At 40.2% G+C, this 25,857-nt stretch overlaps 1 protein-coding gene across 5 annotated transcripts in view; it reads left to right on the top strand.

Moving 5' to 3' along the window:
- Positions 1-5,007: 5,007 nt before the first annotated feature.
- SCMH1 (Scm polycomb group protein homolog 1) overlaps positions 5,008-25,857 on the top strand; it is a 97,610-nt gene continuing 76,760 nt past the window's right edge. For 2 of the 5 annotated variants that reach the window (XM_016205180.2, XM_016205175.2), the window contains exons 1-2: positions 5,008-5,129; positions 24,740-24,818. In XM_016205180.2, coding sequence (XP_016060666.1) covers positions 24,794-24,818 — 25 coding nt within the window. In that variant the 5' untranslated portion in view covers positions 5,008-5,129; positions 24,740-24,793. Of the gene's footprint in view, positions 5,130-24,739; positions 24,819-25,857 lie in introns of those variants that run through there. The other 3 variants (XM_016205181.2, XM_087820355.1, XM_016205178.2) reach the window with 2 other exon arrangements.

The following is a 25,857-nucleotide window of genomic DNA, read 5'->3' as shown; positions in this document are numbered from 1 at the left end:
CGCATTTGTGATGGGCCACAGGATGCACAACATGGTGGAGAGGATGAACAGAGGCATTTCAGGCAAAGGAAACAGCAAGAGCCTGACAAAGCCAACCCAAAACTATATTTCTGCTCCCCCACCGCCCCCTCCACCCCTGCAAATCCTCTGCTCACCCCATCCTACCCACTCTCGGGATTCTTACCTGACAGTAGAGACTCTCCATAGCTAAGCCTCATTCTCTCTGTTCAACTTATTGACCCGTGTCTCCCCTATTTGGACCCTCAGCTTCAGTCACACAAAACTACTTGCCATTTCTTAAGTGTGCCCCTTGGTTTTCTGTCCCTAACTTACTATGCCTTCTCCATACAATGCCCCATTACCCTAATACTCTCTCTTCTACTTCCAACTTTCTACCATTCAAGGTTCACCTAAAATGCTATCTTCTTTATGAAGCCCTTCCCCAATCTCTTCTCAACACCCCAACATTTTTATTGCATTTCCCTTGTGTACTTACAACTTTCTGCTTTGTATTATAATGCCTTTCCTCATGAGATTGTAAGCTCCTTGAGGGAAAGTGCTACACTATTTTGATGTCTCTCCCAAGGGTCTTGCACTGGGAGCACTCAATAATAGACGCCAGCTCCCCAGTAAACAAATGTGAGCAAAGTGTTCAGAGGGAGAGTCTAAAAGAACATGGCCTTTGACTATCATTTAAGGAGAACTAGAGTCATTCTCTCATCTTTTAGTCACCCAGCTTCATCCTGCTAAACTCAGGCGTGTGTTTTGGTGGTAATGAGCCCTCCTCTGGTTCTAGCAGTTGGCTCTGTTATCCCAACCTCCTAATTGTTTCTAGGAGGTTCAGAGATCCTGGTGAATCATATCAGAAAATTTGCAACCACTCTTCTGATTCCAAACAGTACACAGATGAAGTTTGGTCAAATTGCACATTTAATGATCTTAGGTAGTCTTAAAGCAGAAGTCAGAAAAGGCCAAGAAGAAGAAGGTGTGAAAGGGAAAACATCCAAATTGAGAAGGAGGTCAAGGGCTCTTAATGTGTTTCAGTGCCCCCTCCCCCAACCACTACTTTCTTTAAGCACCAAAAGACATCTTTTCCTTTCCCTTCCCCAACTCGTCCTTGGGGTCACTGTCTAGCCACTAGCATGGTAAAAGTAAAATACTGTTCCCTTGATTGTCAGCCCCAGAGTAATCACTCCTTACTGCCCCTTGTGGAGGGTTCTGCCTGGTTTATTCTTTAATGTAATATATAAAATAGCAGGCCTGGGTGTGTGTTTGTTGTTGTTGTTTTTGGCATCCTTCTTTTAAAAAATTACATCCTGGCTGATTTGCCCATTTTCTTCCCTCTTTATTACCTCTGTATTTCTTGGCTTCCCCTCATCCGTGACCCTTTCCAAGGGTCTAGTCATAGCCCAAATCCACTCTCCATCTGCCTTTTGGTTTTTAAACCCCTTTCATCTCCTCTTTAAAAAATTCAAACATTAGCAATTAATGATATCTATGATGTACTGTGCCCTGGGATACTAAGTAGAATGAATCAAAGCAAAGAACTACCCTCAAGGAAACTAGTCTAACTTAAGATTCTACATTGTGATACATTTCATACAGAGGTATTTACCAAGTGACAGCACAGAGAAGGGAACAATTAATTCTTCCTGAAATGTGTCAGAGAATTTTTTCAGCAAACATGTAGCAGTATCTCCTTCATGCGAAGCCTGAAGCATTGGAGCTACAGGTGTGAACAAGGTTCCTGATCTCAAGAAGTTTTCAGCATAGAAAAGGAGTTTAAAAATGTATCCAATCCTAATAATGACAATACAATACATATTGTGCTATGGACAGAATTATAGAACAAACTACCACAGGAGTTCATAGAGAAATATTTAAAATAACATTTCTCACTGGGTGTAGTAGGTAGAATTCTAAGATGACCTCTAAGATCCCTGGCCTCTGGTGTACACGTCCCGCGTAATCCCTGGCACAGTGAATATGATGAATTTTACTCCTATGATTAGTTTATGTTATATGGCACAATTGCCCTTAAATAGGGAGTTTATCTGGGTGGACCTGACCTACTTTTATGTGTTTTAAAAGCTGAGAGTTTTTTTCTGACTGGCTGAAGAAGGGGATATTTGAGAGGTTCAAAATGTGAGTGGGATTCAATGTGAGAGAGGTTCTCTGTTGATGAGATGGAGGGAGCCATGTTTCCATAAATGCCTTTATACTTTTATTACATGTGTCAGTGTGTAACTAAACAAAATTGGTATTGTTTTGCTTATTTTTAAGTGTTATGTGACATCATACAGCTTATCTTTTTTTGTTCAACGTATTTCTAAGATATTTTCATGGTATTATCTGTAGCTCTAGATTAGGGGTTAGCATTTATTTATTTATTTATTTATTTATTTATTGTGAATGGCCAGAGAGCAAATATTACAGGCTTTGCACGACATAAGACCCACTGCAGCACAAAAACAGCCATAGGAAGCCTGACTGGATTCCAATAAACCTTTAGTCATGTGCCACATAATGATGTTTTGATCAGCAAGGGACCAAATATACGACAGTGGTCCCATAAGATTATAATGAAGCTAAAAAATTCCTATCATATAGTGATTTTGAAGCCATCAAAACATAGTGCAATGCATTACTCACGTGTTTGTGATGATGCTGGTGTAAACAAACCTACTGTGCATATAAAAGCATAGCACACACAATTATGTACAATATATACTTGATAATAATAAACGACTATGTTACTGGTTTATGTATTTACTATACTTCTACTGTTATTTTTGAGTATACTCTTGCTACTTGTAAAAAAATGTTTGCTATAAAATAATATACATCAGCAGCAGCCTCACACATCTCATGTTTACCCCATCTCTTGATTGAATCATTTTCTCCTGTGCTTCATTTAATCTCATGTTGTTTTCAAGATTGATAAAAAATACCTTCATCTGCTATGGATACTTTTTTTGTTAATGTGAAAGGAACAGATACTCAGCACTTTGGGGGAACTTCTTTTCAAAGCTAGTTTTCTAGACAGCAGAGGTGTTGATCCAATTATTTTCCTTCTCAATGCCTGAAGAGCCCTAGAAGTATGTGAAGGATACCCTGGGCTGGGTAGCCGCTAGGGCCCTCAGCCAGGATTCCCACACCCACTCACTCTATTATTAGCAACCTCTTCTTTCCCTCTCATTTGCCTTCCGGGCTTGACTGGTTCTCAAAATGGGCAATGAGGAGAGGTAACAGTGTACTGGGGTTAGAGTGACAGCATCCACTACAAACATAAACAAAATCCTCACTACACAGGAGTGGAAATAAAGGGATAAAACACTCACCTTAGCGCTTACCTGTCAGGTAGTGAGGCAATACCAAATTAGGAATAAAATATCCAGAGTCAAATGGGTCCTAGCTCTGCTGCTTGCCAGCCCTGCACTTTCCTGTTTCTATCAGTCTGCCTAGAATTCCTGTGCCCTGTGAACTCATCCCTCAAGGCCTGACTTGGATCTTGAAAGCTCTTTTTGAAATGCAAATCTGATTAAGTCACTCCCCTACTTAAAACTTCAATAGCTTCTTATTGCCATTGCAGGCATTCAGAAACCTTTTGGTCTTAGGCTCCCTTCCCATTCTTAAAAATTATTGAGGGCCCCGAAGAACTTTTTAAATGTGCACTTGGTTACTTCTATCAATATTTACCATATTAGAAATTAAAACTGAAAACTTTCTCAAACTTTATTAATTCATTTAAAATTTATAATAATAAACCCATCACATGTTAACGTAAATGCACTTTAATGAAAATATCTATGTTTTATAAAACAAAATATTAATGAGAAGAGTGGTGTCTTACATTTGTGTAAATTTCTTTAACTCCTGGCTTTCAAAAACGACAGCTGAGGCCGGCTGGTGTGGCTCGGCTGGTTGAGCCCTGGCGATGCACCAGGAGGCTGCAGGTTCAATTCCTGATGAGGGCGCAGGTCTGAGATTCGGGCTCCCTCCCCGGCAGGCGGCGTGCAGAGGGCAGCCGACCCATTCTTCTCTCTCTCCATCTCCCTTCCTCTCTCTGAAATCAATCAATAAATACACAGGCTCTGGAGCCGGCGAGGCCGGAGATGAAGCTCACTCGCTCACTCAGTCGTGTCCTGGCCGGGTGACCTTGGGCAGGTAACTTCACCTCCCCGAGCTTCAGTGTCCTCGCTGCTAAAATAGGGCTAATCCGGGGTGGCCGCGGCGGTGAACCAGGAGCGTAGCAGAGGCCTCGAGGGCGCCAAAAGAACGCCCCCGCCTACCCGCGGAGGGGGCGAACCGAGGCAGGGCGGCGGGAGCGTATACTTACTGGGCATTTACTTACGAGATCCCCGCGCTGTTCCGTGGGCTTTCCAAGCATTAACTTATTGCATCCTCGCACCATCCCTCTGGATTAAGTGCTGTCACGTTAGATGAGGGCCCTGAGGTGGAGGTGCGGGGTCACGCGCTCAAGGTCATCCATCACACAGCGGGCCGGGAGCAAGGCGGGGCGCGCCCGCTCCTCGCCCGCCCGGGGCGGCGCCTCGCCTCAGCCGGCCTGTGGGGCCGACACCTCACCGCTCTCTGGTCCGTCATCTCCCTCACGGGCCCACGCGTGCGTGGCCTCGGGGCGGGTGACGCGCGGCAGCGGGATTTGAACCCGAGTTCCCCAGCTCTCCTCGGGGCTGGGTTTACTCAGACTAGAGACGCCGGGAGGAGAGGCGGTCAGGGAGCGGAACCGGGCCCCCCCGGGCGGAAGGCGGGAGGCGGCCCGCGCAGGCCGGGCCCGGCCGCTCCGCGGCGCCCTCGCCACACCGCCCCGCCCCCGCCCCCCACGCGCGCGGGCCCAACGGCCGCCTCGCGGCGCACGCCACCTCGCGGCGGGAGGGGCAGGGGCGGGGCCGGGGAGCTTCCGCCCCGCCCCCCAGCCCCCAGGCCCTCCCGCGCCTCAGCCGCAGCGGCCGCCGCGCCGATCGAGCCCCCCGCCGCTCGCCCGCGTGCCCGCCGCCCTCGGGAGCCGCTCCCCCCGCCCCCTTCTCGCGTCCTCCCTCGCTCCCTACGCAGGAGAAACATGGCGGCGGGAAGGGAGTGAGCGGCCCCGCGCTGTCCCGCGCCCGCAGGTAAGCGCCTCGGCGGCCCCCTCCACCAGTGGGGACAGCCCGCTCCCTGAGGGGCCTGGGTGACCAGGGGCCGCCCGGGGTGAGGCGGCGGCGGCGGCGGGACCTACCGGCCCTCTGCTCTCGGCCCTTCGGATCCGGTTGTCTGACTGTCTGTCGGGGCCGGTCGGCCTGTCGGTGGTCCGAGAGCGGCCGCGGCCCTTTCCCACCTTGTCAGCCCGGCCCAGGGCCCCGGCGGCCGTTTCTGCATCCGCGGCCGGGCCGGCGGGTCCCTGTGTCCGGCCGGCGGCCTGACGCGGTAGGGGCACCCCGGGGGGCCCGGCACTGGGAACCCAAGGACGGAGGGACCTTTGGAGGTTCGGCATCGCGGGACTGCCGTTGCGGGAGCAGCTCCGTCCAGGCGGGTGGGGCTGGGGTCGGCCGGGGACGGTTGGCGGGGAGCCGAGGGCGGGGAGTCAGAGCTGCTGTCAGTCCGCGCGCGGGGGTAGCGGGTCTGCGCCGACGCCGGAGCTGAGAGGCGACTGTAGGTTTCCGAGTCCCGGGGTTCGGGCAGAGGACCGAGGCCGGCGGTTCGAGGGGCCCCGAGCTCTCAGCGGCCGTCCTCCCGGTTGTTTCCAGCGGCCCGAGCTGCGCGGCAACTTCCACTTGCCGCTGGAAACGGGCGGGGAGCGTCGGTTTCACGCCTCAGACCGCGGGGCGGGGCGGGGGGCGCGCAGGTGAGCCAGCCGCCGGGGGCCGGACACGGGGCAGCGCTGTGGCCCAGCTCGGCGGGGAGTGAGAAAGGGTCCCCGGGAGACGGCCGGGCCCCGGACATCTCCAGACTGGAAGTTTGAAAGTCTCCTAGGCTCCCTTTCTCTCATCCCACGCCAAAGTAGCTTTGAAAATCCCCAAAACCTACCCTGATCATTTGACCAACCTGTTAGAACACCTCCTCCAGTGATGGGAAACTGATCTCTTCTCAAGGAAACCCATTCTCTTCCTGAACAGCTTTGGGTGTGTGTGTGTAGATATATATATATACATATAGATATATAGATATATGGCTGAAAGAAACAGCTGCCCCCCATTCTTCCTAGGTTCTTTTTCCTTGTGGACACCCTTTCAGGATACCTGAAGGCAGTAATCGTGTCCCTGGAGTACTGTCTTCTCTCCACTAATTCCAGTTCCTCTGCTTGATCATGGCTGTTGTAGCTCTCGGATCCCTTCTCTGAATGAGCTCTAGTTGGCTAATATCCCCTTTAAAGGAAAGCTGCTCCGTGTGAGGAAGTATTAAGTTTCTTCAAGAAACTTCTTGGCCCCAAGGATTGACCTGCGTAAATACAAGTCCTGCAGTCCCTTCCTCATTTCTGTGCTGTTTTGATCTTTAAAAAAAAGAAAAAAGAAAAAAAAAGGTATCTAGCACTGTTTGTTCAAACAGACAAAAAGAGATCCTATTCTGTGGGAATTTTTGGGTTTTCCTTCATTTTTCAAATGTCTATAAACGCTATCAAATGATGTGATAATGTATATCAAAGTGTTGCAATGCACCGTGCAAATATAAGAGTTTATTATTTTTACTCTGAAAAAGGATTGAGACCCAGTTTGGTGCCAGACTGCAATTTAATATTTAGTTGGAAAGGGAAATGCTTTATTATATTGAACTCTGTGCTCTATTTCTAACTGCCAGCAGAAGGCCCAAAATTACTATGAAAAAGAACAATTTTTTGTTGCTCACTTACCAGCATTATTCTTGCTTTTTCGTCACTCAGCCTTCGTATGTGGGATTAAGTTTTTCAAAAGGGTCTTTTACCAAGTCCTAAGCCCTTGCCTAAGAAACCCTGTTGGTTAGTAATTTTTTAAGCCCAGAAGAGCTGTGATGGCCATGTAGATTCAATGCCAAACTCTTGTGTCTGGGACCCTGTTCTAGCTGTAAGCAAAGTTTTACTGCTTTCATAACATAGACAGACACACACCAACAGTCAGAATTGGTTCTATGTCCTTGTTTTTACATCTTCTTTTTTTAACTTGTTTATTAGTTTTGAAGTTTGTAGCGCACTTGTCAAGCTTTGATTTCTGGTATGTAAGTTGGATAAAAATTTGTATAATGCCATTCTGTACATAACTAGACAGACTCAGGAAAGCCTCTGGTTCCTTCCCTTCAAAGAACTTGGAGTTGATGGTAGGAAATCCTAAAAACTGTGAGAAAGAACTGGTATGAATATCCTACTGAAAATTTAAGTTGGACATGTTCTCACCTTTACATTTATGCATGTACTGTGTGTCAGGCACTATGCTACATATTGCGTTTAGCTGGGTGTACAATGATGAATCAGATCCATTTCCAATCTTCGTGCAGCTGTGTAAACTAAATGCTAAAATAGGTCGCCTCAGAATAAGAGGCAAGAGCTCTGTATGTAGTGCTCCAGGGTTAGGGTGCTTAGACTAGCCTCAGACTTTAGGGAAAGCTTTGGGAAGAGATGACACCTGACCCAAATCTTAAATGGTAAGTAGGAATAAGTCAGGCAAAGATGAATGAAAAGTGTGCTTCAAACAGAGAAAACAGCTTGAGGAAAGTCATCAATGTGAGAAAAGGAATAGCTTGCAGGGAGAATCAGGCAGTTTGGGAATGCTAAGAATATAACAGTGAAGACAGTGGTAAGTTGTGAGGCTGGAAACACAGGCAGAGGCCATATCATGGTAGACCTTGTATGTGTAAATATCTTGAAATTAATTTAGTGATTTTTTTAAATCACTGAAAGGTTTTTATCAGACATGGTTGAAAAACGCCTTTTAAATGTGGCCACAGGGGTGAGGAGAAGGAACGAAGGCTTATAACTGATTGGATCTGCAGGTGGGAGGGAGAGGCGTCCAGCCTGAGGCCCAGGTTTTTGGTTTGGATGACTAGGGGGATTAACTGAGACAGGAAATACTGGATGGTGAGTTCAGTTTTGGACTTGAAGATTTTGTGATTTCTTGAGTTAGGTCAATGAGCAGATGTGGTGGAAGTAAGTTAGAAAAAAAGGAGGTTGTGATCAGAAAGTGGAATATTGGAGTTTAATTTATATGGAGCTGTTGTAAGTCTGTGTGTGTGTAGCTGAAGTATAGCAGAGGTGAAGGTCAGTGAAGCTGAGTATGACAAGGAACTGTGAGGCTATTTTATTAAATGAATCTGTGTGGATAGTGAAGTGATTTAGGATGCTAGAATGTGGGGAAGAGAGAATATTGTGACCCAGGTGCAGTGAATATAGGGGATTAATCAGGAGGGTGGTAGATAACAGATGAGAAGAGTAGAGAGTAATATAGCCAGATGGCATAAACCTCAAAGGAGGCGGAGTTTTTAAACACAAGTGGAAAAGTAATGGTTTTTTACTTTTCTTTCCTGGAAGCAGGCTTCTTATCTCTTCATCTTTATTCAGGACTCATGTTAATCATTGTTTGCTCTGAAGAGTCTGCTCTTAGTCTTGGAAAGTAGGAGGGCAAATACCCTATATCAAATCTTTTCTGCCAGTACTCAATGACAAAGGCAATGGAGGGGTTTTTCCTGACCATTAGTGGGGTAGATAGAAAACAATCAGAACAATCTAGTCTATGTCACTTACTGGCCTTAGGATGGTAAGCAGATTGTTTAACCTCTGTGACTTTCAGTGTCCTTATCTGTAAAGAATAAATTCCTACTTCATGGGGTGTCACAAAGATTATATGAAATAATGTATGTGATTGTGTGTGTGTATAATCACTAGAAAAGCAATTGGTGCTTCATAGATGCAAAGTAAATGTTAATGTTCTCTTCCAACTACCTTTAAGGAACTTTACCTCTACTGGCAGAAATGAAGTATTTTTCATGCTCAACCTAAAATATAAGGTAATATGTACTTTATAGGAGGTAAAAGCAAAGTGATATAGGAATTCAGAGGAGGGAGCCATCATTCTCAACATTTGGAAACAAGGTTAGATGTCATACTCAAGATGAATTTCATTTGGGCCTTGGAAAACAAATTTGAATAGATTAAACAATTTAGATGAAAATACAAAGTAGGGAAAGTATAAGATACTTTTGTTAAAAATTGGTAGTTGCTGCCCAGCTGGGCATGGTTCAGTGGTTGAGCATCGACCTAGAATCCAGGAGATCGCCATTGGAGTCCCAGTTAGGGACATGCCTGGGTTGTGGGCTCAATCCCCAGTCAGGGGCATGCAGGAGGCAGCTGATCAATGATAAATCTCTCATCATTGATGTTTCTATCTCTCTCTCCCCCTCTCCTTTCCTCTCTCTGAAATCAATAAGGATATATTTTTTTAAAATTGGTAGTTGCCAGAGGTTTGAGTATTATATTTGCCTAAGTCAGTAGTGAGAAATGTGGCTAGGGAGATGGGCTGGGGCCATCATATTAAAGACCCGAAACTATGGAATTTGGACTTGATTATAGATATACTAGGGAGGTATAGATTGTACATCCTCTCTCACTACCTCAGTTTCCTATCTGTAAAATTTATAAGCATTAATTCAGAAACTGGATTTGTATTTGAAGCAAACCAAGTAAGAAACTTCACATTCAGAAATAAGTTTCTAGGTAGGCCAATTTTAGGTTTAAAACAATAAGTGCTAAGATTTGTTTTGTAGTTTAATCTTTGCATTAACCTTGTTTGGTAGATAGGCTTAGTGGAGTTAAGAAACATATAAGATCTCACTTGTAGAAAGTGACTAAAGATGCTCTGATTTCAAATTATTGTTTATACTACCATATTGATTTAGATTTGGAAAGAAGCCTGGTTTCTCAGTGTCACTAAATATTAATTGAAGAACACAGGGCTGGTCACTTTGCCTCTCTGATCCTCTGTTCCTGGGAATCAAACCCACCACCTTCTGGTGTACGGCACAACACTCCAATCAACTGAGCCACACTGGCCAGGGCTCCATAAATTTTGAAGCATGTAAAGGCTGCTGCGTTATTTTTTCCCCTTCTGTATTTATTTGTAAATGTTACAAATGTTAGTTTTTACAATTAAAGCATGTACATGTTGTATATTTATTTTAATCACTATGTCTATTGCTCATTGATGTATTATAGGCACATCTCTAAGTAGTTTCTTTATTATTATTGCTTTACTCTCATACTTACATAGAATTTCCTCTGGGACATTCAAACATGAATAAAGGCTATTTTAGTCATTATGTCTTGTAAAGTATAGAAAACGAGAACCATCATAATTGTTCTTGGAGATATTTGAGTAAAGAACAGACAACCATTTGTCTTAGAGGACTTAGAATGTTAGACTGGCATCCCTGATATTTTGGTGTTTTATCTTCTATTACCTCAAGGGACTGCTGGAAAGTCTGCAAACTAGATTAAATTTGTTTCTTTAAAAATAAATGATTTTTTAAAATGAATTTGGGAGTATAAAAGTTTATAAAGCCTAATGGGCATAGAGGGTCACAATTCTAAAATAAGGGAATATAGGAGCTTAAAAACATGTAATTTATGTATATTCAGTTTTTCACTCATTCATTTAATATTTATTAATGTCTCCTAACTCTCAGACACTGCGCTATATACCTTGGCAAAGATGAATGCCATACATTTTAAATTCAAAGACAAGCCACAGAGTTAGAGAATATATTTGTGGTAAATATAACAGCCAAATATTACGGCCTGTGATAACAAAGGTTTCCTACAAACAGATTAGAAAAAGGCAAATAAATAGAACAATGACAAGGCATAAAAGAGGCAACTTAAATGTTTTTAAACATTCACTGGTAATTAGTTATAGGCAAATTAAAGCTCTAAAGAGATGTCATTTCACACCTATTAGATTGGCAGAAATTACCTCTGATAAGTCCACATTACCACTGATACTTGGTATTAAGGAAACTCTTAGACACTACTGAATGGAAGTTGCAAAGCCATAGTGAAGAACGACTTGGCAGTATCTCTTAAAACTAAAATGCATGTAACCTACAATCCAGTGACTTCACTCCTAAATACTCTTTAGAAACACTCTAGTATATGCCTAGAGACATACAAAAATGTTCATATAGCCCTGGCCAGTGTGGCACGGTTGGTTGTCATCCCATGCACTGAAAGATTGTGGTTTGATTTCTGGTCGGCATGTGCCTGGGTGCAATCTTTCACTCTTACATGGATGCTTCTCTCCCTCTCCCCTCTCCCCTCTCCCCTCTCCCCTCTCCCCTCTCCCCTCTCCCCTCTCCCCTCTCCCCTCTCCCCTCTCCCCTCTCCCCTCTCCCCTCTCCCCTCTCCCCTCTCCCCTCTCCCCTCTCCCCTCTCCCCTCTCCCCTCTCCCCTCTCCCCTCTCCCCTCTCCCCCTCCCCCTCCCCCTCCCCCCTCTCTCTAAAAATCAATTTAAAAGTCTTTAAAAATATATACAACATTTTTATAGCAGAAAATTCAAACTAGTCCAAATGTCTATAAATAAAATAATGAAAATAAACAAACTAGACCTATTTAGTAACTTGGTGGAATCTCACAAATGAAAGGTTTAGTGAATAACGCACATGGCAGGACACATTTGTAAAGCTTAGCATGCGTTACTATTTAGGGAAGCATGTATGTAATAAATGTTCAGAGAAATGCATGGCAGTGGTAAATATCAAGTTAGCACAGTGGTTATCTCTGAAGGGTAGAGTGAGGAGAAAAGACTGGTAATAATGCTGAGAAGAGCATATAGGGTGCTAAAATTGTATTTTTTTCAGCTAGTTTGTGGATAAATGTGTGTCCATTCCTTATACCTTGTTATATATCTAAAATGTTATATTATATATGTATGTTTAAAGAATAATGGCATGTAGTCCTTATTGTGAGTATAATGCAGGGAAGGAGGGTGTAGCAAAAGCTGCCATTTCATATAGTATAGGAGGAGACATCCAGACTTGTTGAATGTTAAACTTTAGCCTGAGTTAGTATTTCCTCAATTTGTCTGTTCATCTAGAACACTTATTAAGAAAAATAACAACAACAAAAGTAATCCCTATTAGAATGCCAATGGTATTCTTTTCAGAATTAGAACAGCTAACCCTAAAATTTATGCGGAACCACAAAGATACCCAATAGCCAAAGAAATCTTGAGAAAGAACAAAGTGGGTGGTATGCTCTCTGATATCAAATATACTATAAAGCTACAATAATCAGAATAGTACTGGCATAAAAACAGATAGATCAATAGAATAGGATAAAGAGCCCAAAAATAAATTCTCACTTATACAGTCAATCTACAACAAAAGTGGTGCTGGGAAAACTGGACAGATTCATGCAAAAAAAAAATTGGACCACTTTCTTATGCCATATAAAAAAATAAACTCAAAATATGTTAAAGACTTAATTGTAAGACCTGAAACTATAAAACTCCTAGAAGGAAACAGTCTATAAACTCTTTGACATCACTCTTAGCAATATTTTTTTGGACATGTCTGTTTGGGTAAGGGCAACAAAAGAAAAAATGAATAAATGGGACTACATCAAACTAAAAAGTTTTTGCACAGCAAAGGAAACCAAAAAAATGAAATGACAGCCCAGCCAGGCATGGCTCAGTGGTTGAGCATTGACCTAGGATCCAGGAGATCACGGTTTGATTCCTGGTCAGGGCACATGCCCTGGTTGCGGGCTCCATCCCCAGTTGGGGGCCTGCAGGAGGCAGCTGATCAGTGACGACTCTCTCATCATTGATGTTTCTACCTCTCTCCCTCTCTCTGAAATCAATAAAGATATGTTTTTTAAAAATGAAATAACCTACTGAAAGGAAGAAGATATTTGCAAATGATACATCCAATAAGGGGTTAATATATAAAATACATAGGGAGCCCAACCAGGCGTGGCTTAGTGGTTGAGCATCAACCTAGGATGGGGGGAGGGGGTTTGATCCCTGGTCAGGGCACATGCCCGGGTTGCCGGCTGCAGCCAATCAATGACTCTCTCATCATTGATGTTTCTATCTCTCTCTCCCTCTCTTTTCCTCTCTCTGAAATCAATAAAGAGATATTTTTTTTTAAAAATTAAAAATTAAATAAAATACATAGGGAACTCATACAACCTAATACCAAAAACAATCTAATTTAAAAATGGGCAAAGGACCTGAATAGATACTTCTCCAAAGAGGACATACAGACAGCCAACAGACATAAAAAGATGCTCAACATCACTAACCATCAGTGAAATGCAAATTAAAACCATAATGAGATATCACCTCACACCTCTCAGAATGGCTATCATCAGTAACTCAACAAACAAGTGTTGGTGAGAATGTGGAGGAAAAGGAACTGTCTTACACTGTTGGAGGGATTGTACATTAGTGCAGCCACTATGGAAAACAGTATGGAGGAGATTCCTCCAAAAATTAAAATTAGAGCTGCCATACAATACAGCGATTACACTTCTGGGCACATATCTGAAGAAATTCAAAACACGAATTCAAAAAGATGTATGCACACCTATGTTCATTGCAGCCTTACTAATACCAGCCAAAATATGGAAGCAGCCTAAGTGTCTATCAATAGATGAATGGATAAAAAAGATGTGCTATATCTACAATGGGATATTCAGCAATAAAAAAATGAATTCTTGCTGTTTGTGACAACATGGATGGACCTAGAGGATATTATACTAAGTGAAATAAGTCAGAGAAAGCCAAATACCATATTATTTCATTTGTATGTGGAATCAAAATAAGTAAACAAAGCAAAACAAATAGACTCATAGATATAGAGGCAATGGTTGCTTAGGAGAGGGGTGGGGAGATAGGAATGGAGAGAGAGAGAAATAGAGAAGGGAGGGAGGAGAGAGAGAGAGGGAGGGAGGGAGGGAGGGAGGAAGGAAGGAAGGAAGGAAGGAAGGAAGGAAGGAAGGAAGGAAGGAAGGAAGGAAGGAAGGAAGGAAGGAAGGAAGGAAAAAGAGAAAGAAAGAAAGAAGAAAGAGAAAGAAAGAAAGAAAGAAAGAAAGAAAGAAAGAAAGAAAGAAAGAAAGAAAGAAAGAGAAAGAGAAAGAAAGAGAAAAAGAAAGAGAGAGAGAAAGAAAGAAAGAAAAAGAAAGAGAGAGAGAGAAAGAGAGAGAGAAAGAAAAAGAAGGAAAGGAAGGAAGGAAGGAAGGGAGGGAGGGAGGAAGGAAGGAAGGGAGGAGAGGGAGGGAGGGAGGGAGGGAGGAAGGAAGGAGAAAGAAAGAGAAGAAAGAAAGGAAAGAGAAAGAGAAAGAAAGAAAGAAAGAAAGAAAAGAAAGAAAGAAAGAAAGAAAGAAAGAAAGAAAGAAAGAAAGAAAGAAAGAAAGAAAGAAAGAAAGAAAGAAAGAAAGAAAGAAAGAAGGAAAGAGGGAAAGAAAGAGGGAAAGGGAAAGGGAAAGGGAAAGGGAAAGGGAAAGGGAAAGGGAAAGGGAAAGGGAAGGAAGGAAGGAAGGAAGGAAGGAAGGAAGGAAGGAAGGAAGGAAGGAAGGAAGGAAGGAAGGAAGGAAGGAAGGAAAGCCGACACCTTCACATGTAGATTCTGTTTTGGAAATTTGGAGTAGTACTCCTGTTGATCTTTTTGTAAAAAAGCAGTGCTCTAGTTTTTAAATATTGGTAATGTACTGACACTTTTTGGTTGCAAAGGGCAGAAATCCAACATAAATAGATTGTGGCCAAGAAAAAAAAAGGGAATTTATTGGCTCACTTAATTTGAAATTGAGCCTGGGGGAAGGGAGGTATTAATAATCTGCTCCTTGCTTCTAGATTGTATCCCAGCTTTAGCAGACAAGGAATGCTTATCACAGGTGCTCAGGAGGACTGGAGAGGAATCAAGACTTTCTTATGTCTCATTCTTATCCATAGTTGTAGGTCCTCCTACATTTTTAGCCCTGGGTAGTTTTCCAGCTCAGCCAGGCTTCTGTGCAGGCTCTAGGCAGAATGAACCTATTTTAGAAAAGCCATACTTTCTGCTCTGTGCTTTCAGATTGACTAGTTCAACTTGGGACTGATATTCTCTAGTGTGCAGTGGTATGACCTTATAGGTTGTTAAATATTTTTACTATCTTCCCTGTTTCATATGAAGCCATTTCTTTTTTAAAGGAACTGACTGAAGGCCATCTGTATAGCCAGTGCAAATACATACTGTGTTTTCCTTACCAAGTCTCTTTTTGCACTGTACCTCAATAGTAGTGAGTCCTGGGTAACCATATATATATGTTCTTCTGCAATGGTTGGTTGTATCGATGAGTCAGGCAAATGATTGTCCAGCCACACCCTTGGCCCTATTTCCAGAGCATGCTGTCTGGATAGGCAGAGAATTTTCCAAATCATCAAGTTCTGGTTCCTTTTTGCTTAACATTTTATTCTTCAGTTTCTCTCTTCTCATATTTTACTATAAGCACCACGGAAAAAGTAGGCCACAATTGTAACACTTTGCTTAGAATCTCCTCAACTAAATACCTAAGTTCATCACTTACAAGTTCACCCAGTGGCTGAGCACAATTCAGAAAAGCTTTCTGCCACTATAACAATAAGTGTCTTTCCTCCACTGTCGAATAACATGTTCATCATTTCCTTCTAAGGCCTCACTAGAAGCACCTTTAATGTTCATATTTCTACCTACCATGTCTTCAAGGCAGTCTAGATTTTCTCTATCAATCCTGTACATATTATCCAATTCCAAAGCTACTTCCTCATTTTTAAGTTTTGTTAGAGTAGCGCTCTACTGTCATCAGTACCAAAATCTGTAGTTTCCTGGGGCTACCAGAAGCTGGAAGAAGCAAGGAAGGATCTTCTGAAGAATTCAGGGAGAGCGTGACCCTGCAACACCTTTATTTCAGACTTCTAGGCGCTAGAACTGTGAGAGGATAAATTTCTGTTTATTACATGCAGTGTATGGTACTTGGTTATGGCAGCCCCAACAAGCCAAAACAGACGTTACCTGGAGGTACTGTAGTCAGTAGTGAAAGACAATGATTATATGTGGTATCTTTCTTATCCACAGGATTTCTTGCCATTTCTATTTCTTCTTTTAAATAATATTTGGGTCTAGTTGGACTATAGTTTACTTTTGTTGTGTTAACATCTTATGACATGGCTTCACGTCAGGCGAGTAGCCTTAAATTATTGAGAGGGATGCTTTGGTACCAAGGAAACTTCAAACTTCTGGAAGGGTAGGGGCTTTAGTTTTACAGACCTTACTTCTACTAGAATGCTGGTTCTCAGTTTCCTTCTCATGCATATGTTGTAACACCTACCTCCACCTGGGTGGAGCAAGAACTCCAGTGGCATTTCAGTTAGCCCTTGGATAGGCAATTGACCCATAAATGATGACAAACATAACGAGTCCTTTATCATTACTTCTAATGGACATCTGTGATTTTCAGTTTTGAGTTACTTTTTAAGAACACATTCTTTGCCTATCCTAATGAGGACCTGTACTTTTTTGGATTTCCCTTAGTGCCACTCACAGTGTTGGCAGGTCTCTTAGAAGATATTCTGTATAAAATATTGTTTTATCTGTGGCACTGCTAGTGAGAGACTAGCTCTAGTGATAAATAAGAGATCTTGGTTGCCAGGGTTGTCGTTTCAATTTATCTTGCTTGGACTGAGCTCATTAATAAATTGCCACAGTGGTAATATGAAAGTAATGAACCTTCTGGAGGCCCAGCTGGGGCACAGAGTGCTAGCAGAGACCTTCAGGGCAACTTCCATTGTTATACACAGTTCAATAAAAGGACTTCAGGCCCTTTTCCCCATTTGAAACATTTATATTTTGCAAAATTGAAATTCTTTTTTTAACACTTCTGTACTTCTAATTGAGTGTACTTGAATTCAACTTAACAAACATGTATCTGATCTGATACCTACTATCATGAGGCAGTGTGTTAGACCCCAGGGGTATAAAGATGAACAAGACATCCCTTAACGGCTTCACTGTCAAATAGTGTGTAGAGGCAGATAAACAAACAATTGTAATACAATATTTAAATGCTATAAGTATGAACCAAATAGCAACATAACACAGAAGAAGAAATGATTAGGGAAAAGTGCTAAGGCTGAGGAAGAGGAGATAAATTGATTTCTGAGTTAAATTTTGAAGGATGAGTTGTAAGTTGACAAATTGAGTGTATAATGGGAAAAGGGACTTAATTAGAGATGAGCTGAAGGACTGTAGATCATTTAGAATAACTTAGGGGAGGAAGGTAAAGAGGAGAAAATGGGTAAATGAGGCTGGAGAAATAAGTAATCAAAGGCCAGATCTTAAAGGATTTAAGTTTTGAAAGGCTACACATGCAATGCCAAGGACTTTGGTGGATTTCATTCTATAGGCTACATGAATCTGTTGAAGGATTTTAAACAGAATCAATATGATTAACTTTTTCTTTTAGAAGGGTTACTCTGGTTGCCATACATATGGTGGAATGGAAGTAGAGAGTGACCAGTCAGAAGACTATTGATTAGTTTTGTGAAAGCAAGTTTACAAACATTTTATATTCACATTAAGATCCATATTTTAGAGTTTTCCAAACATTTTAAAAATAACATAACTAAAGTTTTTTTCTTTGGCCACCCAGCCGGACTCTCAGTTGGAGAATCAGGCTTAGTATCTTTCTTGAGTCAGTGGTGCAATAGGAAAAGACCAGAGCCTTAGCTCAACAAATGAGCTTTTTTAGCTGAGAAATAGCATTAGAGTTTACTCTGCATCTGTTCTTCAAATGTTTAATAAGGATACTGTGAGTAGATGTCCTAGCCATCTTGTATATCTATTGTGAGGATCACATTCTTTCTGTAAGTAGACATTCATTAAACTACTATCCAATTTACTGTTACAAAGAATATAGAAATGAATCAGGTCTGAGTCCTTATTTCAAGGGAATTATAGTGCTAAAAGAACTGTAAAAGATGTATGAAAATAACTGTAATACAAATAAGATAATATGTAAGTCAGTTAACTTTGAAAATTGTAGAGGAGTGAAACTAGAAGTCATTCATATTTTGTATAGTATATTGTAAAAATATGTTTTATAGTCCTGGCTGGTGTGGCTCAGTTGGTTGAGTGTCATCTCATGCACCAAAAGGTCACTGGTTCAATTCCTGTCAGGGCACATGCCAGGGTTATAGGCTCTATCCCCAATGAGGTGCATGTAAGAGGCAGCCCCAGTCGATGTTTCTCACTCACTGACTTTCCTATCGCTCCCCCCCCCTTCCTCTCTCTCTAAAATCAATAAAGTATATTTTGTATGTTATTATTTAAAGTACTTCTCCAAGTAAAGCTGAAATAGAGTCACTTTCTTAGATACTTGTAGAAAATAAATGATAAAGATAGATTAAGATTTTAGGAAGATTTTTAAACCTATATACATATTTTTATCCCAGGCTCAGAATTCACTGATATCAGTATAATTTGGTTAAGGTACTGAACCTTAGGGGTGGTGTGTGTGTGGGGGGGTGTGTGTGTGTATGTGTGTGTAATGAAGATAATATCACTTGCCTTTCAGATTCATTGTGATGAAATGGTCATATATGTAAAAGTGCTAAAAAAAACACAATGTTTATTCTTTCCTTTAGTCTCTTTGCTCTAGCCTACCCACCTTTTCACTGTTGCCCAATGTTGCCTAATATTGAGCTTTGAGACAGCAGCTTCTCTGAGATATTTTAAAGTAGTTTTTTGTGTGTGTGAAAAATTTTAACCATACAATAAAATTAAAAGGATTTTGCAATGACACACCTTATATTCACCACCTAAATTTTACCATTACTTGTAAATATTGCATATCTATTTATGTATTCTTCTACCTACCCAGCTATATTGAAATTTCTCTGGTAATTTTTTAGGACTTTTCTGAAAGAGGTTTAAACTAATTTGGAGGCCAGGAGTACAAATATATTTCAAACATTTGTAATTAAATACAGCTTTCTATTTACATTGCTTTGTTCCTATGAAGAATTTTACTTACCAGGCTATTCATTATTTGGATTTCTCTGTACTATCTGTGTTCCTACCCTGTCATTTCTAACCTTAACTCATCCCATTGCATTTTCCTGAGAATGCCATCAGTTAACCTTTTTTCAATTTCACATTTAGAGTAGGTTCTTTATGGTTGTCTTTTTCTCCTTTTAAAGTATCTTTAAAATTAATAAAAAGTAATATTGTACATTTTGTACCTAGTAGAAAACAATGTAGCTAGAAGCTTTGTTTGATTAGAGAGAGATGCTAGCTAGCACAGGTCTTAAAATCTCAGGTATCTCAATACTTTCCATCAACTCCCATTTCTTGTTTCTTAGCTTGGGTTTTTTCCCCCAGGACAACTGATTTATTTAGTATGCCCTGGGAGTAAATACAATCTTTTACCTATGTTTGATTAGAGGCTCTCAGCAGTTGATTGATATTTTCTATTATATAGCTTTGTTTAGATTATATGTTACAGAAGTTCTTCAAAGTTTCAGATTCTTTAATGGTATTCCTCCCTATTTTCCAGTTCTGCTATGTAGCTGGGTACTTTCTCATATTTTTTAAATCTCATATTTTAAAAGACAGTGCATGTCTCTTAAATGACTTAATCAGATAGAATTTGCCATTATGTTACGTGGATTTCCTTAATAAGCTGTGAGGACTGTATTCAGAAAAGTCTTCAAAAAGCAGAAGTATATTAATTGATTATGTCTCTCAACTACTTTCATCATCTCATTACCTTTATGTAATGATCTTGTCAGATTCAAGAATGACTTATAGATACTAAAGGCCCCAGCTTGTTTTGCTTCATTTTAAGAGATTTTCCAAAATCTATCTCAGAAATCACCTGAGTTTAAATTACAAACCATCCAACATATTATTATTTTTTTTAAATGTGGTTTTTTATTGATTTTAGAGGGAGAGGAAGGGAGAGAAAGAGAGAGAGAAACATCAATCCACTGCCTCCCACAGGCACCCTGATCAGGGATCAAGCCCAAAACCTGGGCATGTGTCCTGACCAGGAATGGATCCTGTGACCCTTACAGTGACAGGACAGTGCTCAACCAACTGAGCTATACCGTCCAGGGCCACAATATTCTTTAAATTCAGAAAGTAGTCACTGTGCTTTTTTTTTTTTTTTTTTTAAGTGATTAGCCTTCATTTATTTCATTCAAAAATACTTATTGAGTACCTCCTCTATACCAGGCACTATTCCAAGTACTGGGATATAGTGCTGAATAAATAACCCTGCAAGGCCCCAATGGAGGAGACAAATAAATAGACAAGGAAAATATTAAATGGTGATAACTGCTGTGGAGAATTAAGAGTGGCATGATAGACAGAGTCTGGGTAACTACTTTAGATTGAGTGGTCAGGGAAGGGTTCTCGGGGGGGGGGGGCATTTAAGCTGAGACCTCAGTGATAAGAAGCTAGCCATATGAATATGGGGTGGAACATTCCAGGTAGTATAAAGCCCTAAAGTAGTAGATAAGTAGCTTGGCCTGCATCAGGAGCAGAGAAGGCCATCTTGGCTGGAACAAAGTGAATGAGAGTGGAAGGAGAAAAGTTGGTAGAGGCAGGGGTCAGATCATGTACAATGATGTGGGTCAAGGTAAGGTACTTGGATTGAATTTTAAGTGCTGTGGGGAGCCTTGGGAAGATCTTAAGCAGGGGAGTGACATGACCTAATTTATATTAACATATAATCAAGATAGGGACATATAGTGGAGAAAATCAGCCAATGCTGAGAGCCTCTAATCAAACATAGGCCAAAGATTGTGTTTACTTGTAACTAGGGTATACTAAATAGCCCAGTTTTCTTGGAAAAACCCTAAGCCTCAGAAACAAGAACTGGGCCAAATTACCTTGCTGCTTTTTTTTTTTTTTTTTAATATGTTTTTATTGATTTCAAAGAGAGGAAGGGAGAGGGAGAGAGAGATAGAAACATCAATGATGAGAAACAGTCATTGATAGACTGCCTCCTGCACACCCCCTACTGGGGACTGAGCCTGCAACCTGGCTGGCATGTGCCTTGACTGGGACTCAAACCGTGACCTTCTGGTTCATAGGTTGACGCTCAACCACTGAGCCACACCGGCTGGGCCAAGTTACCTTGCTTTGAATCCAGGCTTCATCATTTACTAATTTACTAGCTGTGTAACTTCGGGCAAATTATAAGATATCTTTGCACTGGTTTCCTCATCAATAAAATGAAAATAATAATACCTACTGTATCTTACTGGGTTGTGAGAATTGAACAATTTAGTACAAGTAAAGTGCTTAGAACAATGCCTGGCACATGTAAGTACTTAATATTTAATTTTATTATTTATTTCCTCTAGATACTGGTTGCCTAGCACAATAGCCACATGTTTAGTGGAAATGAACTACTAGATAGTAAATCTTATTTAAATTAAAATTAAATTTAAAAACTGATCTCTGGCATAGTTATTGGAAAAATTTTAAGTATGTTTTGAATAACAGTATATGAATCTTTTTCAACTGTAAATTTTATGAAATTTGAATACAGGTCAAGTATTTCTAATAAAAATTTAGCATCTGAATTGAGATAAATTGTAATTGTAAGTACACATCATATTTTGAAGACAATATAAAAAGAATGTGAAGTATTTCATTGATTTTATAACAATTACTGGCTGAAATTATAATATTTCAATATATTGTGTTAATTAAAGTGAATACTTAAAATCATTTTCACCTTTTTGACTTTTTAAAATGTGACTACTAAAACTTAAGCTGACATACGTGGCTCAAATTATATTTCTTTTGGACAACACTGCTCTGGAACATGGAGCTGGGGGAAGGGCGATGGAAGAAACCTGTGAATTGGGGGAGGTACTTTTTCTAATTACACAAATACCCCTGGAGATTGCAAAAAAAACTTCACCCAGTGGAGCCTCCCTTCCCATCAAATTAATCCTACCCTCTTGCTGAAAATCAATGCCTTTAATGAGCCTGCCCTCACGATAAAGTGTTTTGTATTCAGATATATCAGGGTGGGGAAAAAAGTTTTGAATTACTGCTCTGTGTTAAAGAGTATTAGACACCTATCAGTGATTTTGATGAAATAAATATCTGGAGTTCTCTGAACTAGTACTACCATATAAAATTGTTCTCTGAAAAAAGTCTACCACTAATCCTGGTCCAATGAACCCCAGAGACTAAAAATGAGGAAAAATTAAAGTAGATTTTAATTAAGGGATAAATTGCTGGGTAAAAAGCTGAGGAAGTTGAGAAAGGTATTTTGTGTCCTAAAAGCTAAGTTTCTGAGATTTTTTTTAAAAATCTCAAAAAGCCAAGCAACCATAAAGTTTTGTCTCTGAAGTGAAACTGGACTTTTTTTTTTTTCCTCTCATGCCTCTTGCTTCCTTCTCTTTCCATGATTATATACAAAGTTTTTCTGACTTATTTAAAGGGGTATTATTCTCAGCAGTTAACACAAAAAAGATTCCTAGTAAATACTGAGTAACTCTTAGAAAATGGTACCACTCTTCTGCCTTAGCTGTTTGGAATGCTTATATATTCTTTCTGTATCACCCCAAATAACTTTTTAAAAAATCTATGATATGCCTTTGCTTAATACCACTCAAAGATTATTCCACGCCCTCTCAGTCAAGTCAGTTGTTTAGAGAAATGACCCCTTCCCTTAGATTGCTATATTATTTTGGATTCACCTAGACACATTTTACTGGAAGCCCCTTTGTAGTCTCTGGTCTTATTGTTACCATGAAGAAAGAGGTAGTTTCAGAGTTTCCCAACCAGAAATGGGTGTCAGGGTAATTGCCTGAGTAGAGCTCGCAGGAAGACAGCTGATATCGTTTGATAAATTTTCCTTATTTCAATAACAGGATTTTCTATGAAGTTATAAAATCAGACACTTGTAGAGGTGGATGATAAGGAAATAGAGGCACGCAGCTAGTTTGTAGTAAATATGGGACCTGCCTGAAAGGCACTACAGAGTTCTAACCTCCTGGTTTTCAGGTGAAGAATTTGAAGCCCTTGGGGAAGTGACTACTCAGTGACAAAGAATGAACCAGGCCAAGTTTCGGTCTAAGTTACCTCTCAGTTTATTGGTACATAGAAGACATAATTGTTCCAAATGTCTTCATGGCCTGAGCAGGGGAGGATTTAACCTATTTTCAGTGTTCTGTGTCTAAGGAGGTAGTTTTCTATAAGGACTCTATCCTTTTAGACTAATAGAATAAGGTAGATCTTGAGATCTCTGGTACTGGATAGCATAGACATCTTTCAGAGGTCTGCTTGGGCAGTATGAACAGATTTTTTAAAAAGTGGTAAATGGGTTTAATAGTCTGTTATGGGTCCCCAAAGCTATATGACTCTGACCTCAGATTTTAATTTTGTCACCATGAAAAGCTTTTATTAAGTAGCTCCTGTCTGCAGATGGTGACATGCATTCAAATCTTCATTCTGGGAAACCTTGGGGAAATAAGCCACTTTTGGAAGCTTAATGTTCTGGATAGCTATAGGTTTGCTTTATTCATTCCACATTAAAACTATTTAGGTTCCTTGCCCATTTTTTAATTGAGTTGTTTGAGGTTTTGTTGTTATTGAATTACAAGAGTTCTTTATATATTCTAGATTTAACCTCTTATCAAATATATGATCTGCCACTATTTTCTCTCATTCTGTAGGTTGTCTTTTCACTCTCTTGATAGTGTCCTTTGATGCACAATGTTTTTCATTTTAATGAAATTCAGTGTATTTGGGGGTTTTTTGTTGCCTATGTTTTAGATGTCATGTCCAAGAATCTTTGCCAAATCCAGTGTCATAAAGATTTCCCCTTATGTTTTCTCCTGAGAGTTTTATAATTTTAGCTCTAATGTTTAGGTCTTTGATGCATTTTGAGTTAGGTTTTTTTTTAATATGGTATAAGGTAAACATTCTACTTCATTTTTTTTGCATGTGAGTATTGGGTTTCCCAGCATCATTTGTTGAAATGAGTATCTTTCCCATGAATGGTCTTGGCACCTTTGTAGAAAATCATTTGACCATATATGTTAGGGCTTATTTCTGGGTCCTCTGTTCTCTTCCATTTGTCTATATGTCTGTCCTTATGCCCATACCACCCTGTTTTGATTACTGTAGCTTTGTTATAAGTTTTGAAATCAGGAATTGTGAGTTTTCCAAATTTGTTCTTCATTTTCAAGATTCTTTAAGCTATTTGGGGTCCTTTGGAATGCCATGTGAACTGTAGGATGGCTTTTTCTATTTCTACAAAAAATATCATTGGGATTTTGATAGGGATTGCATTGAGTTTGTAGATTACTTTGGGTATTATTGTCATCTTAATATGTCTTCCAGTTTATGAACACAAATGTCTTTCCATTTATTTATGTTTTCTTTAATGTTTTTAGCAGTGTTTTGTAGTTTTCAGTGTACAATATTTTAGTTCATGTGGCTGTTATATTTCTCACAGTAAATTAATAAACAAACATTCTAGTTTATCCATTGTTGTTTAATGACCTATCGATCTGTCAAGAGTCTATTCTATTTTTAACATAATTAGGATTCTGAATCTACAAAGCTGAGGGAAGGATCCTGGAAATTGGAAACCTAATCAAATTGCTGCCCTTGGGAAACCCTGCCTGGGTGTCCAGACTGCTAGTTTCCTCTGATAAAAACCTAATTTCACTGTATGTTTTCTTTGATCTATAGTAGTTTGTTCACATTCCTAATTTTTTCTATCTTTTGCTTCTAGATTTCTCCATCTTACTAAAGAAACGATTTCCTATTTGGTATAGCTGATGGTACCATGCAAAAATCAGATCCTGGAAAAGGTCAGAACTTGTATTTATATGTAAGAGAAATAGTTACCCTCTATTAGGCTGTATATGAATGTATGTGTCACAAAAAGCTACTAGAGTGAATAAAAGAATCTCACCCTTTCTTGCCAACTTATCCTTTAGTTTTAACAAGTCCTGCCTGTCATTTATGCAGCTCTTTATAGTTTGCAAAGTACTCTTCACATAATTGTCCCATACAGTCTTTATAGTAATCTTATGAAGTACTATTGCTATTCCTGTTTTATGGGAACAATGAGAGGTTATGAGACTTATTAAAAATCTTGTTACTATGAATGGCAAAATTTAGTCCTAGATCTTTTGCCTCTAAATCTTACCCTTCTCACTACATTATAAGTTCATAATTAGTATCAGAATTTAGTAAGCATGTAAGTATGGAAACTGTATGAACATTGGCAATAATGTATGTAAAAGTCTATGGAAAAAAGTTAAAACCCCTTTATAGATGTAAAATACCATTAATAAATCAACAGATCTTGATATTGAATGTCTAACACACTCTTCGGGATGACGCCAAATGCTTCAATATGTAACATGCCATTGTTTTAGTATGGCAAATGAGGCTCTTCACAAGTTGCTGCCTACCTGCTTTTCTCTTCTCATCTCAGTTCCTGTCATTTGTCTCTGTAGCTTATCCTATCCCTTTTACATCTATAATAAACTACTGGTTGTTGTCCAAACACACTATGCATTTCCAGGAAGTATGATTTGGCACCATTGGTACCAATAATCTTCCTTGTTTAAGAAGCATGAGCCAGAAGCATTCCAAAAAGCATTAGCTTTTCCTGTGCTCTGGATCATACCTCTGTAAGCCTCTGGAAAGGGTAAACATTATACATAATTGAAGTCTACTAGGATGGTCTGTAAGACAAAAGGAGTTATGGCTTCTCTGCATTTTCATTAGCCACTCATTGTTAGTTGCTTTGCTTGTTAGAGGAAATATTGATGTTCTCTGGGGGTTCTTCTCTCTGTGTGCACGTGCAGAGATGCATAATTGCTACACAGAGAGTGGGGG

Source organism: Miniopterus natalensis, chromosome 9 (genome assembly GCF_054644295.1).
Source record: "Miniopterus natalensis isolate mMinNat1 chromosome 9, mMinNat1.hap1, whole genome shotgun sequence".
NCBI lineage: Eukaryota > Metazoa > Chordata > Mammalia > Chiroptera > Miniopteridae > Miniopterus > Miniopterus natalensis.
The sequence above is the reverse complement of the archived record's forward strand: the minus strand, read 5'-3'. Positions and strand labels throughout refer to the sequence as shown.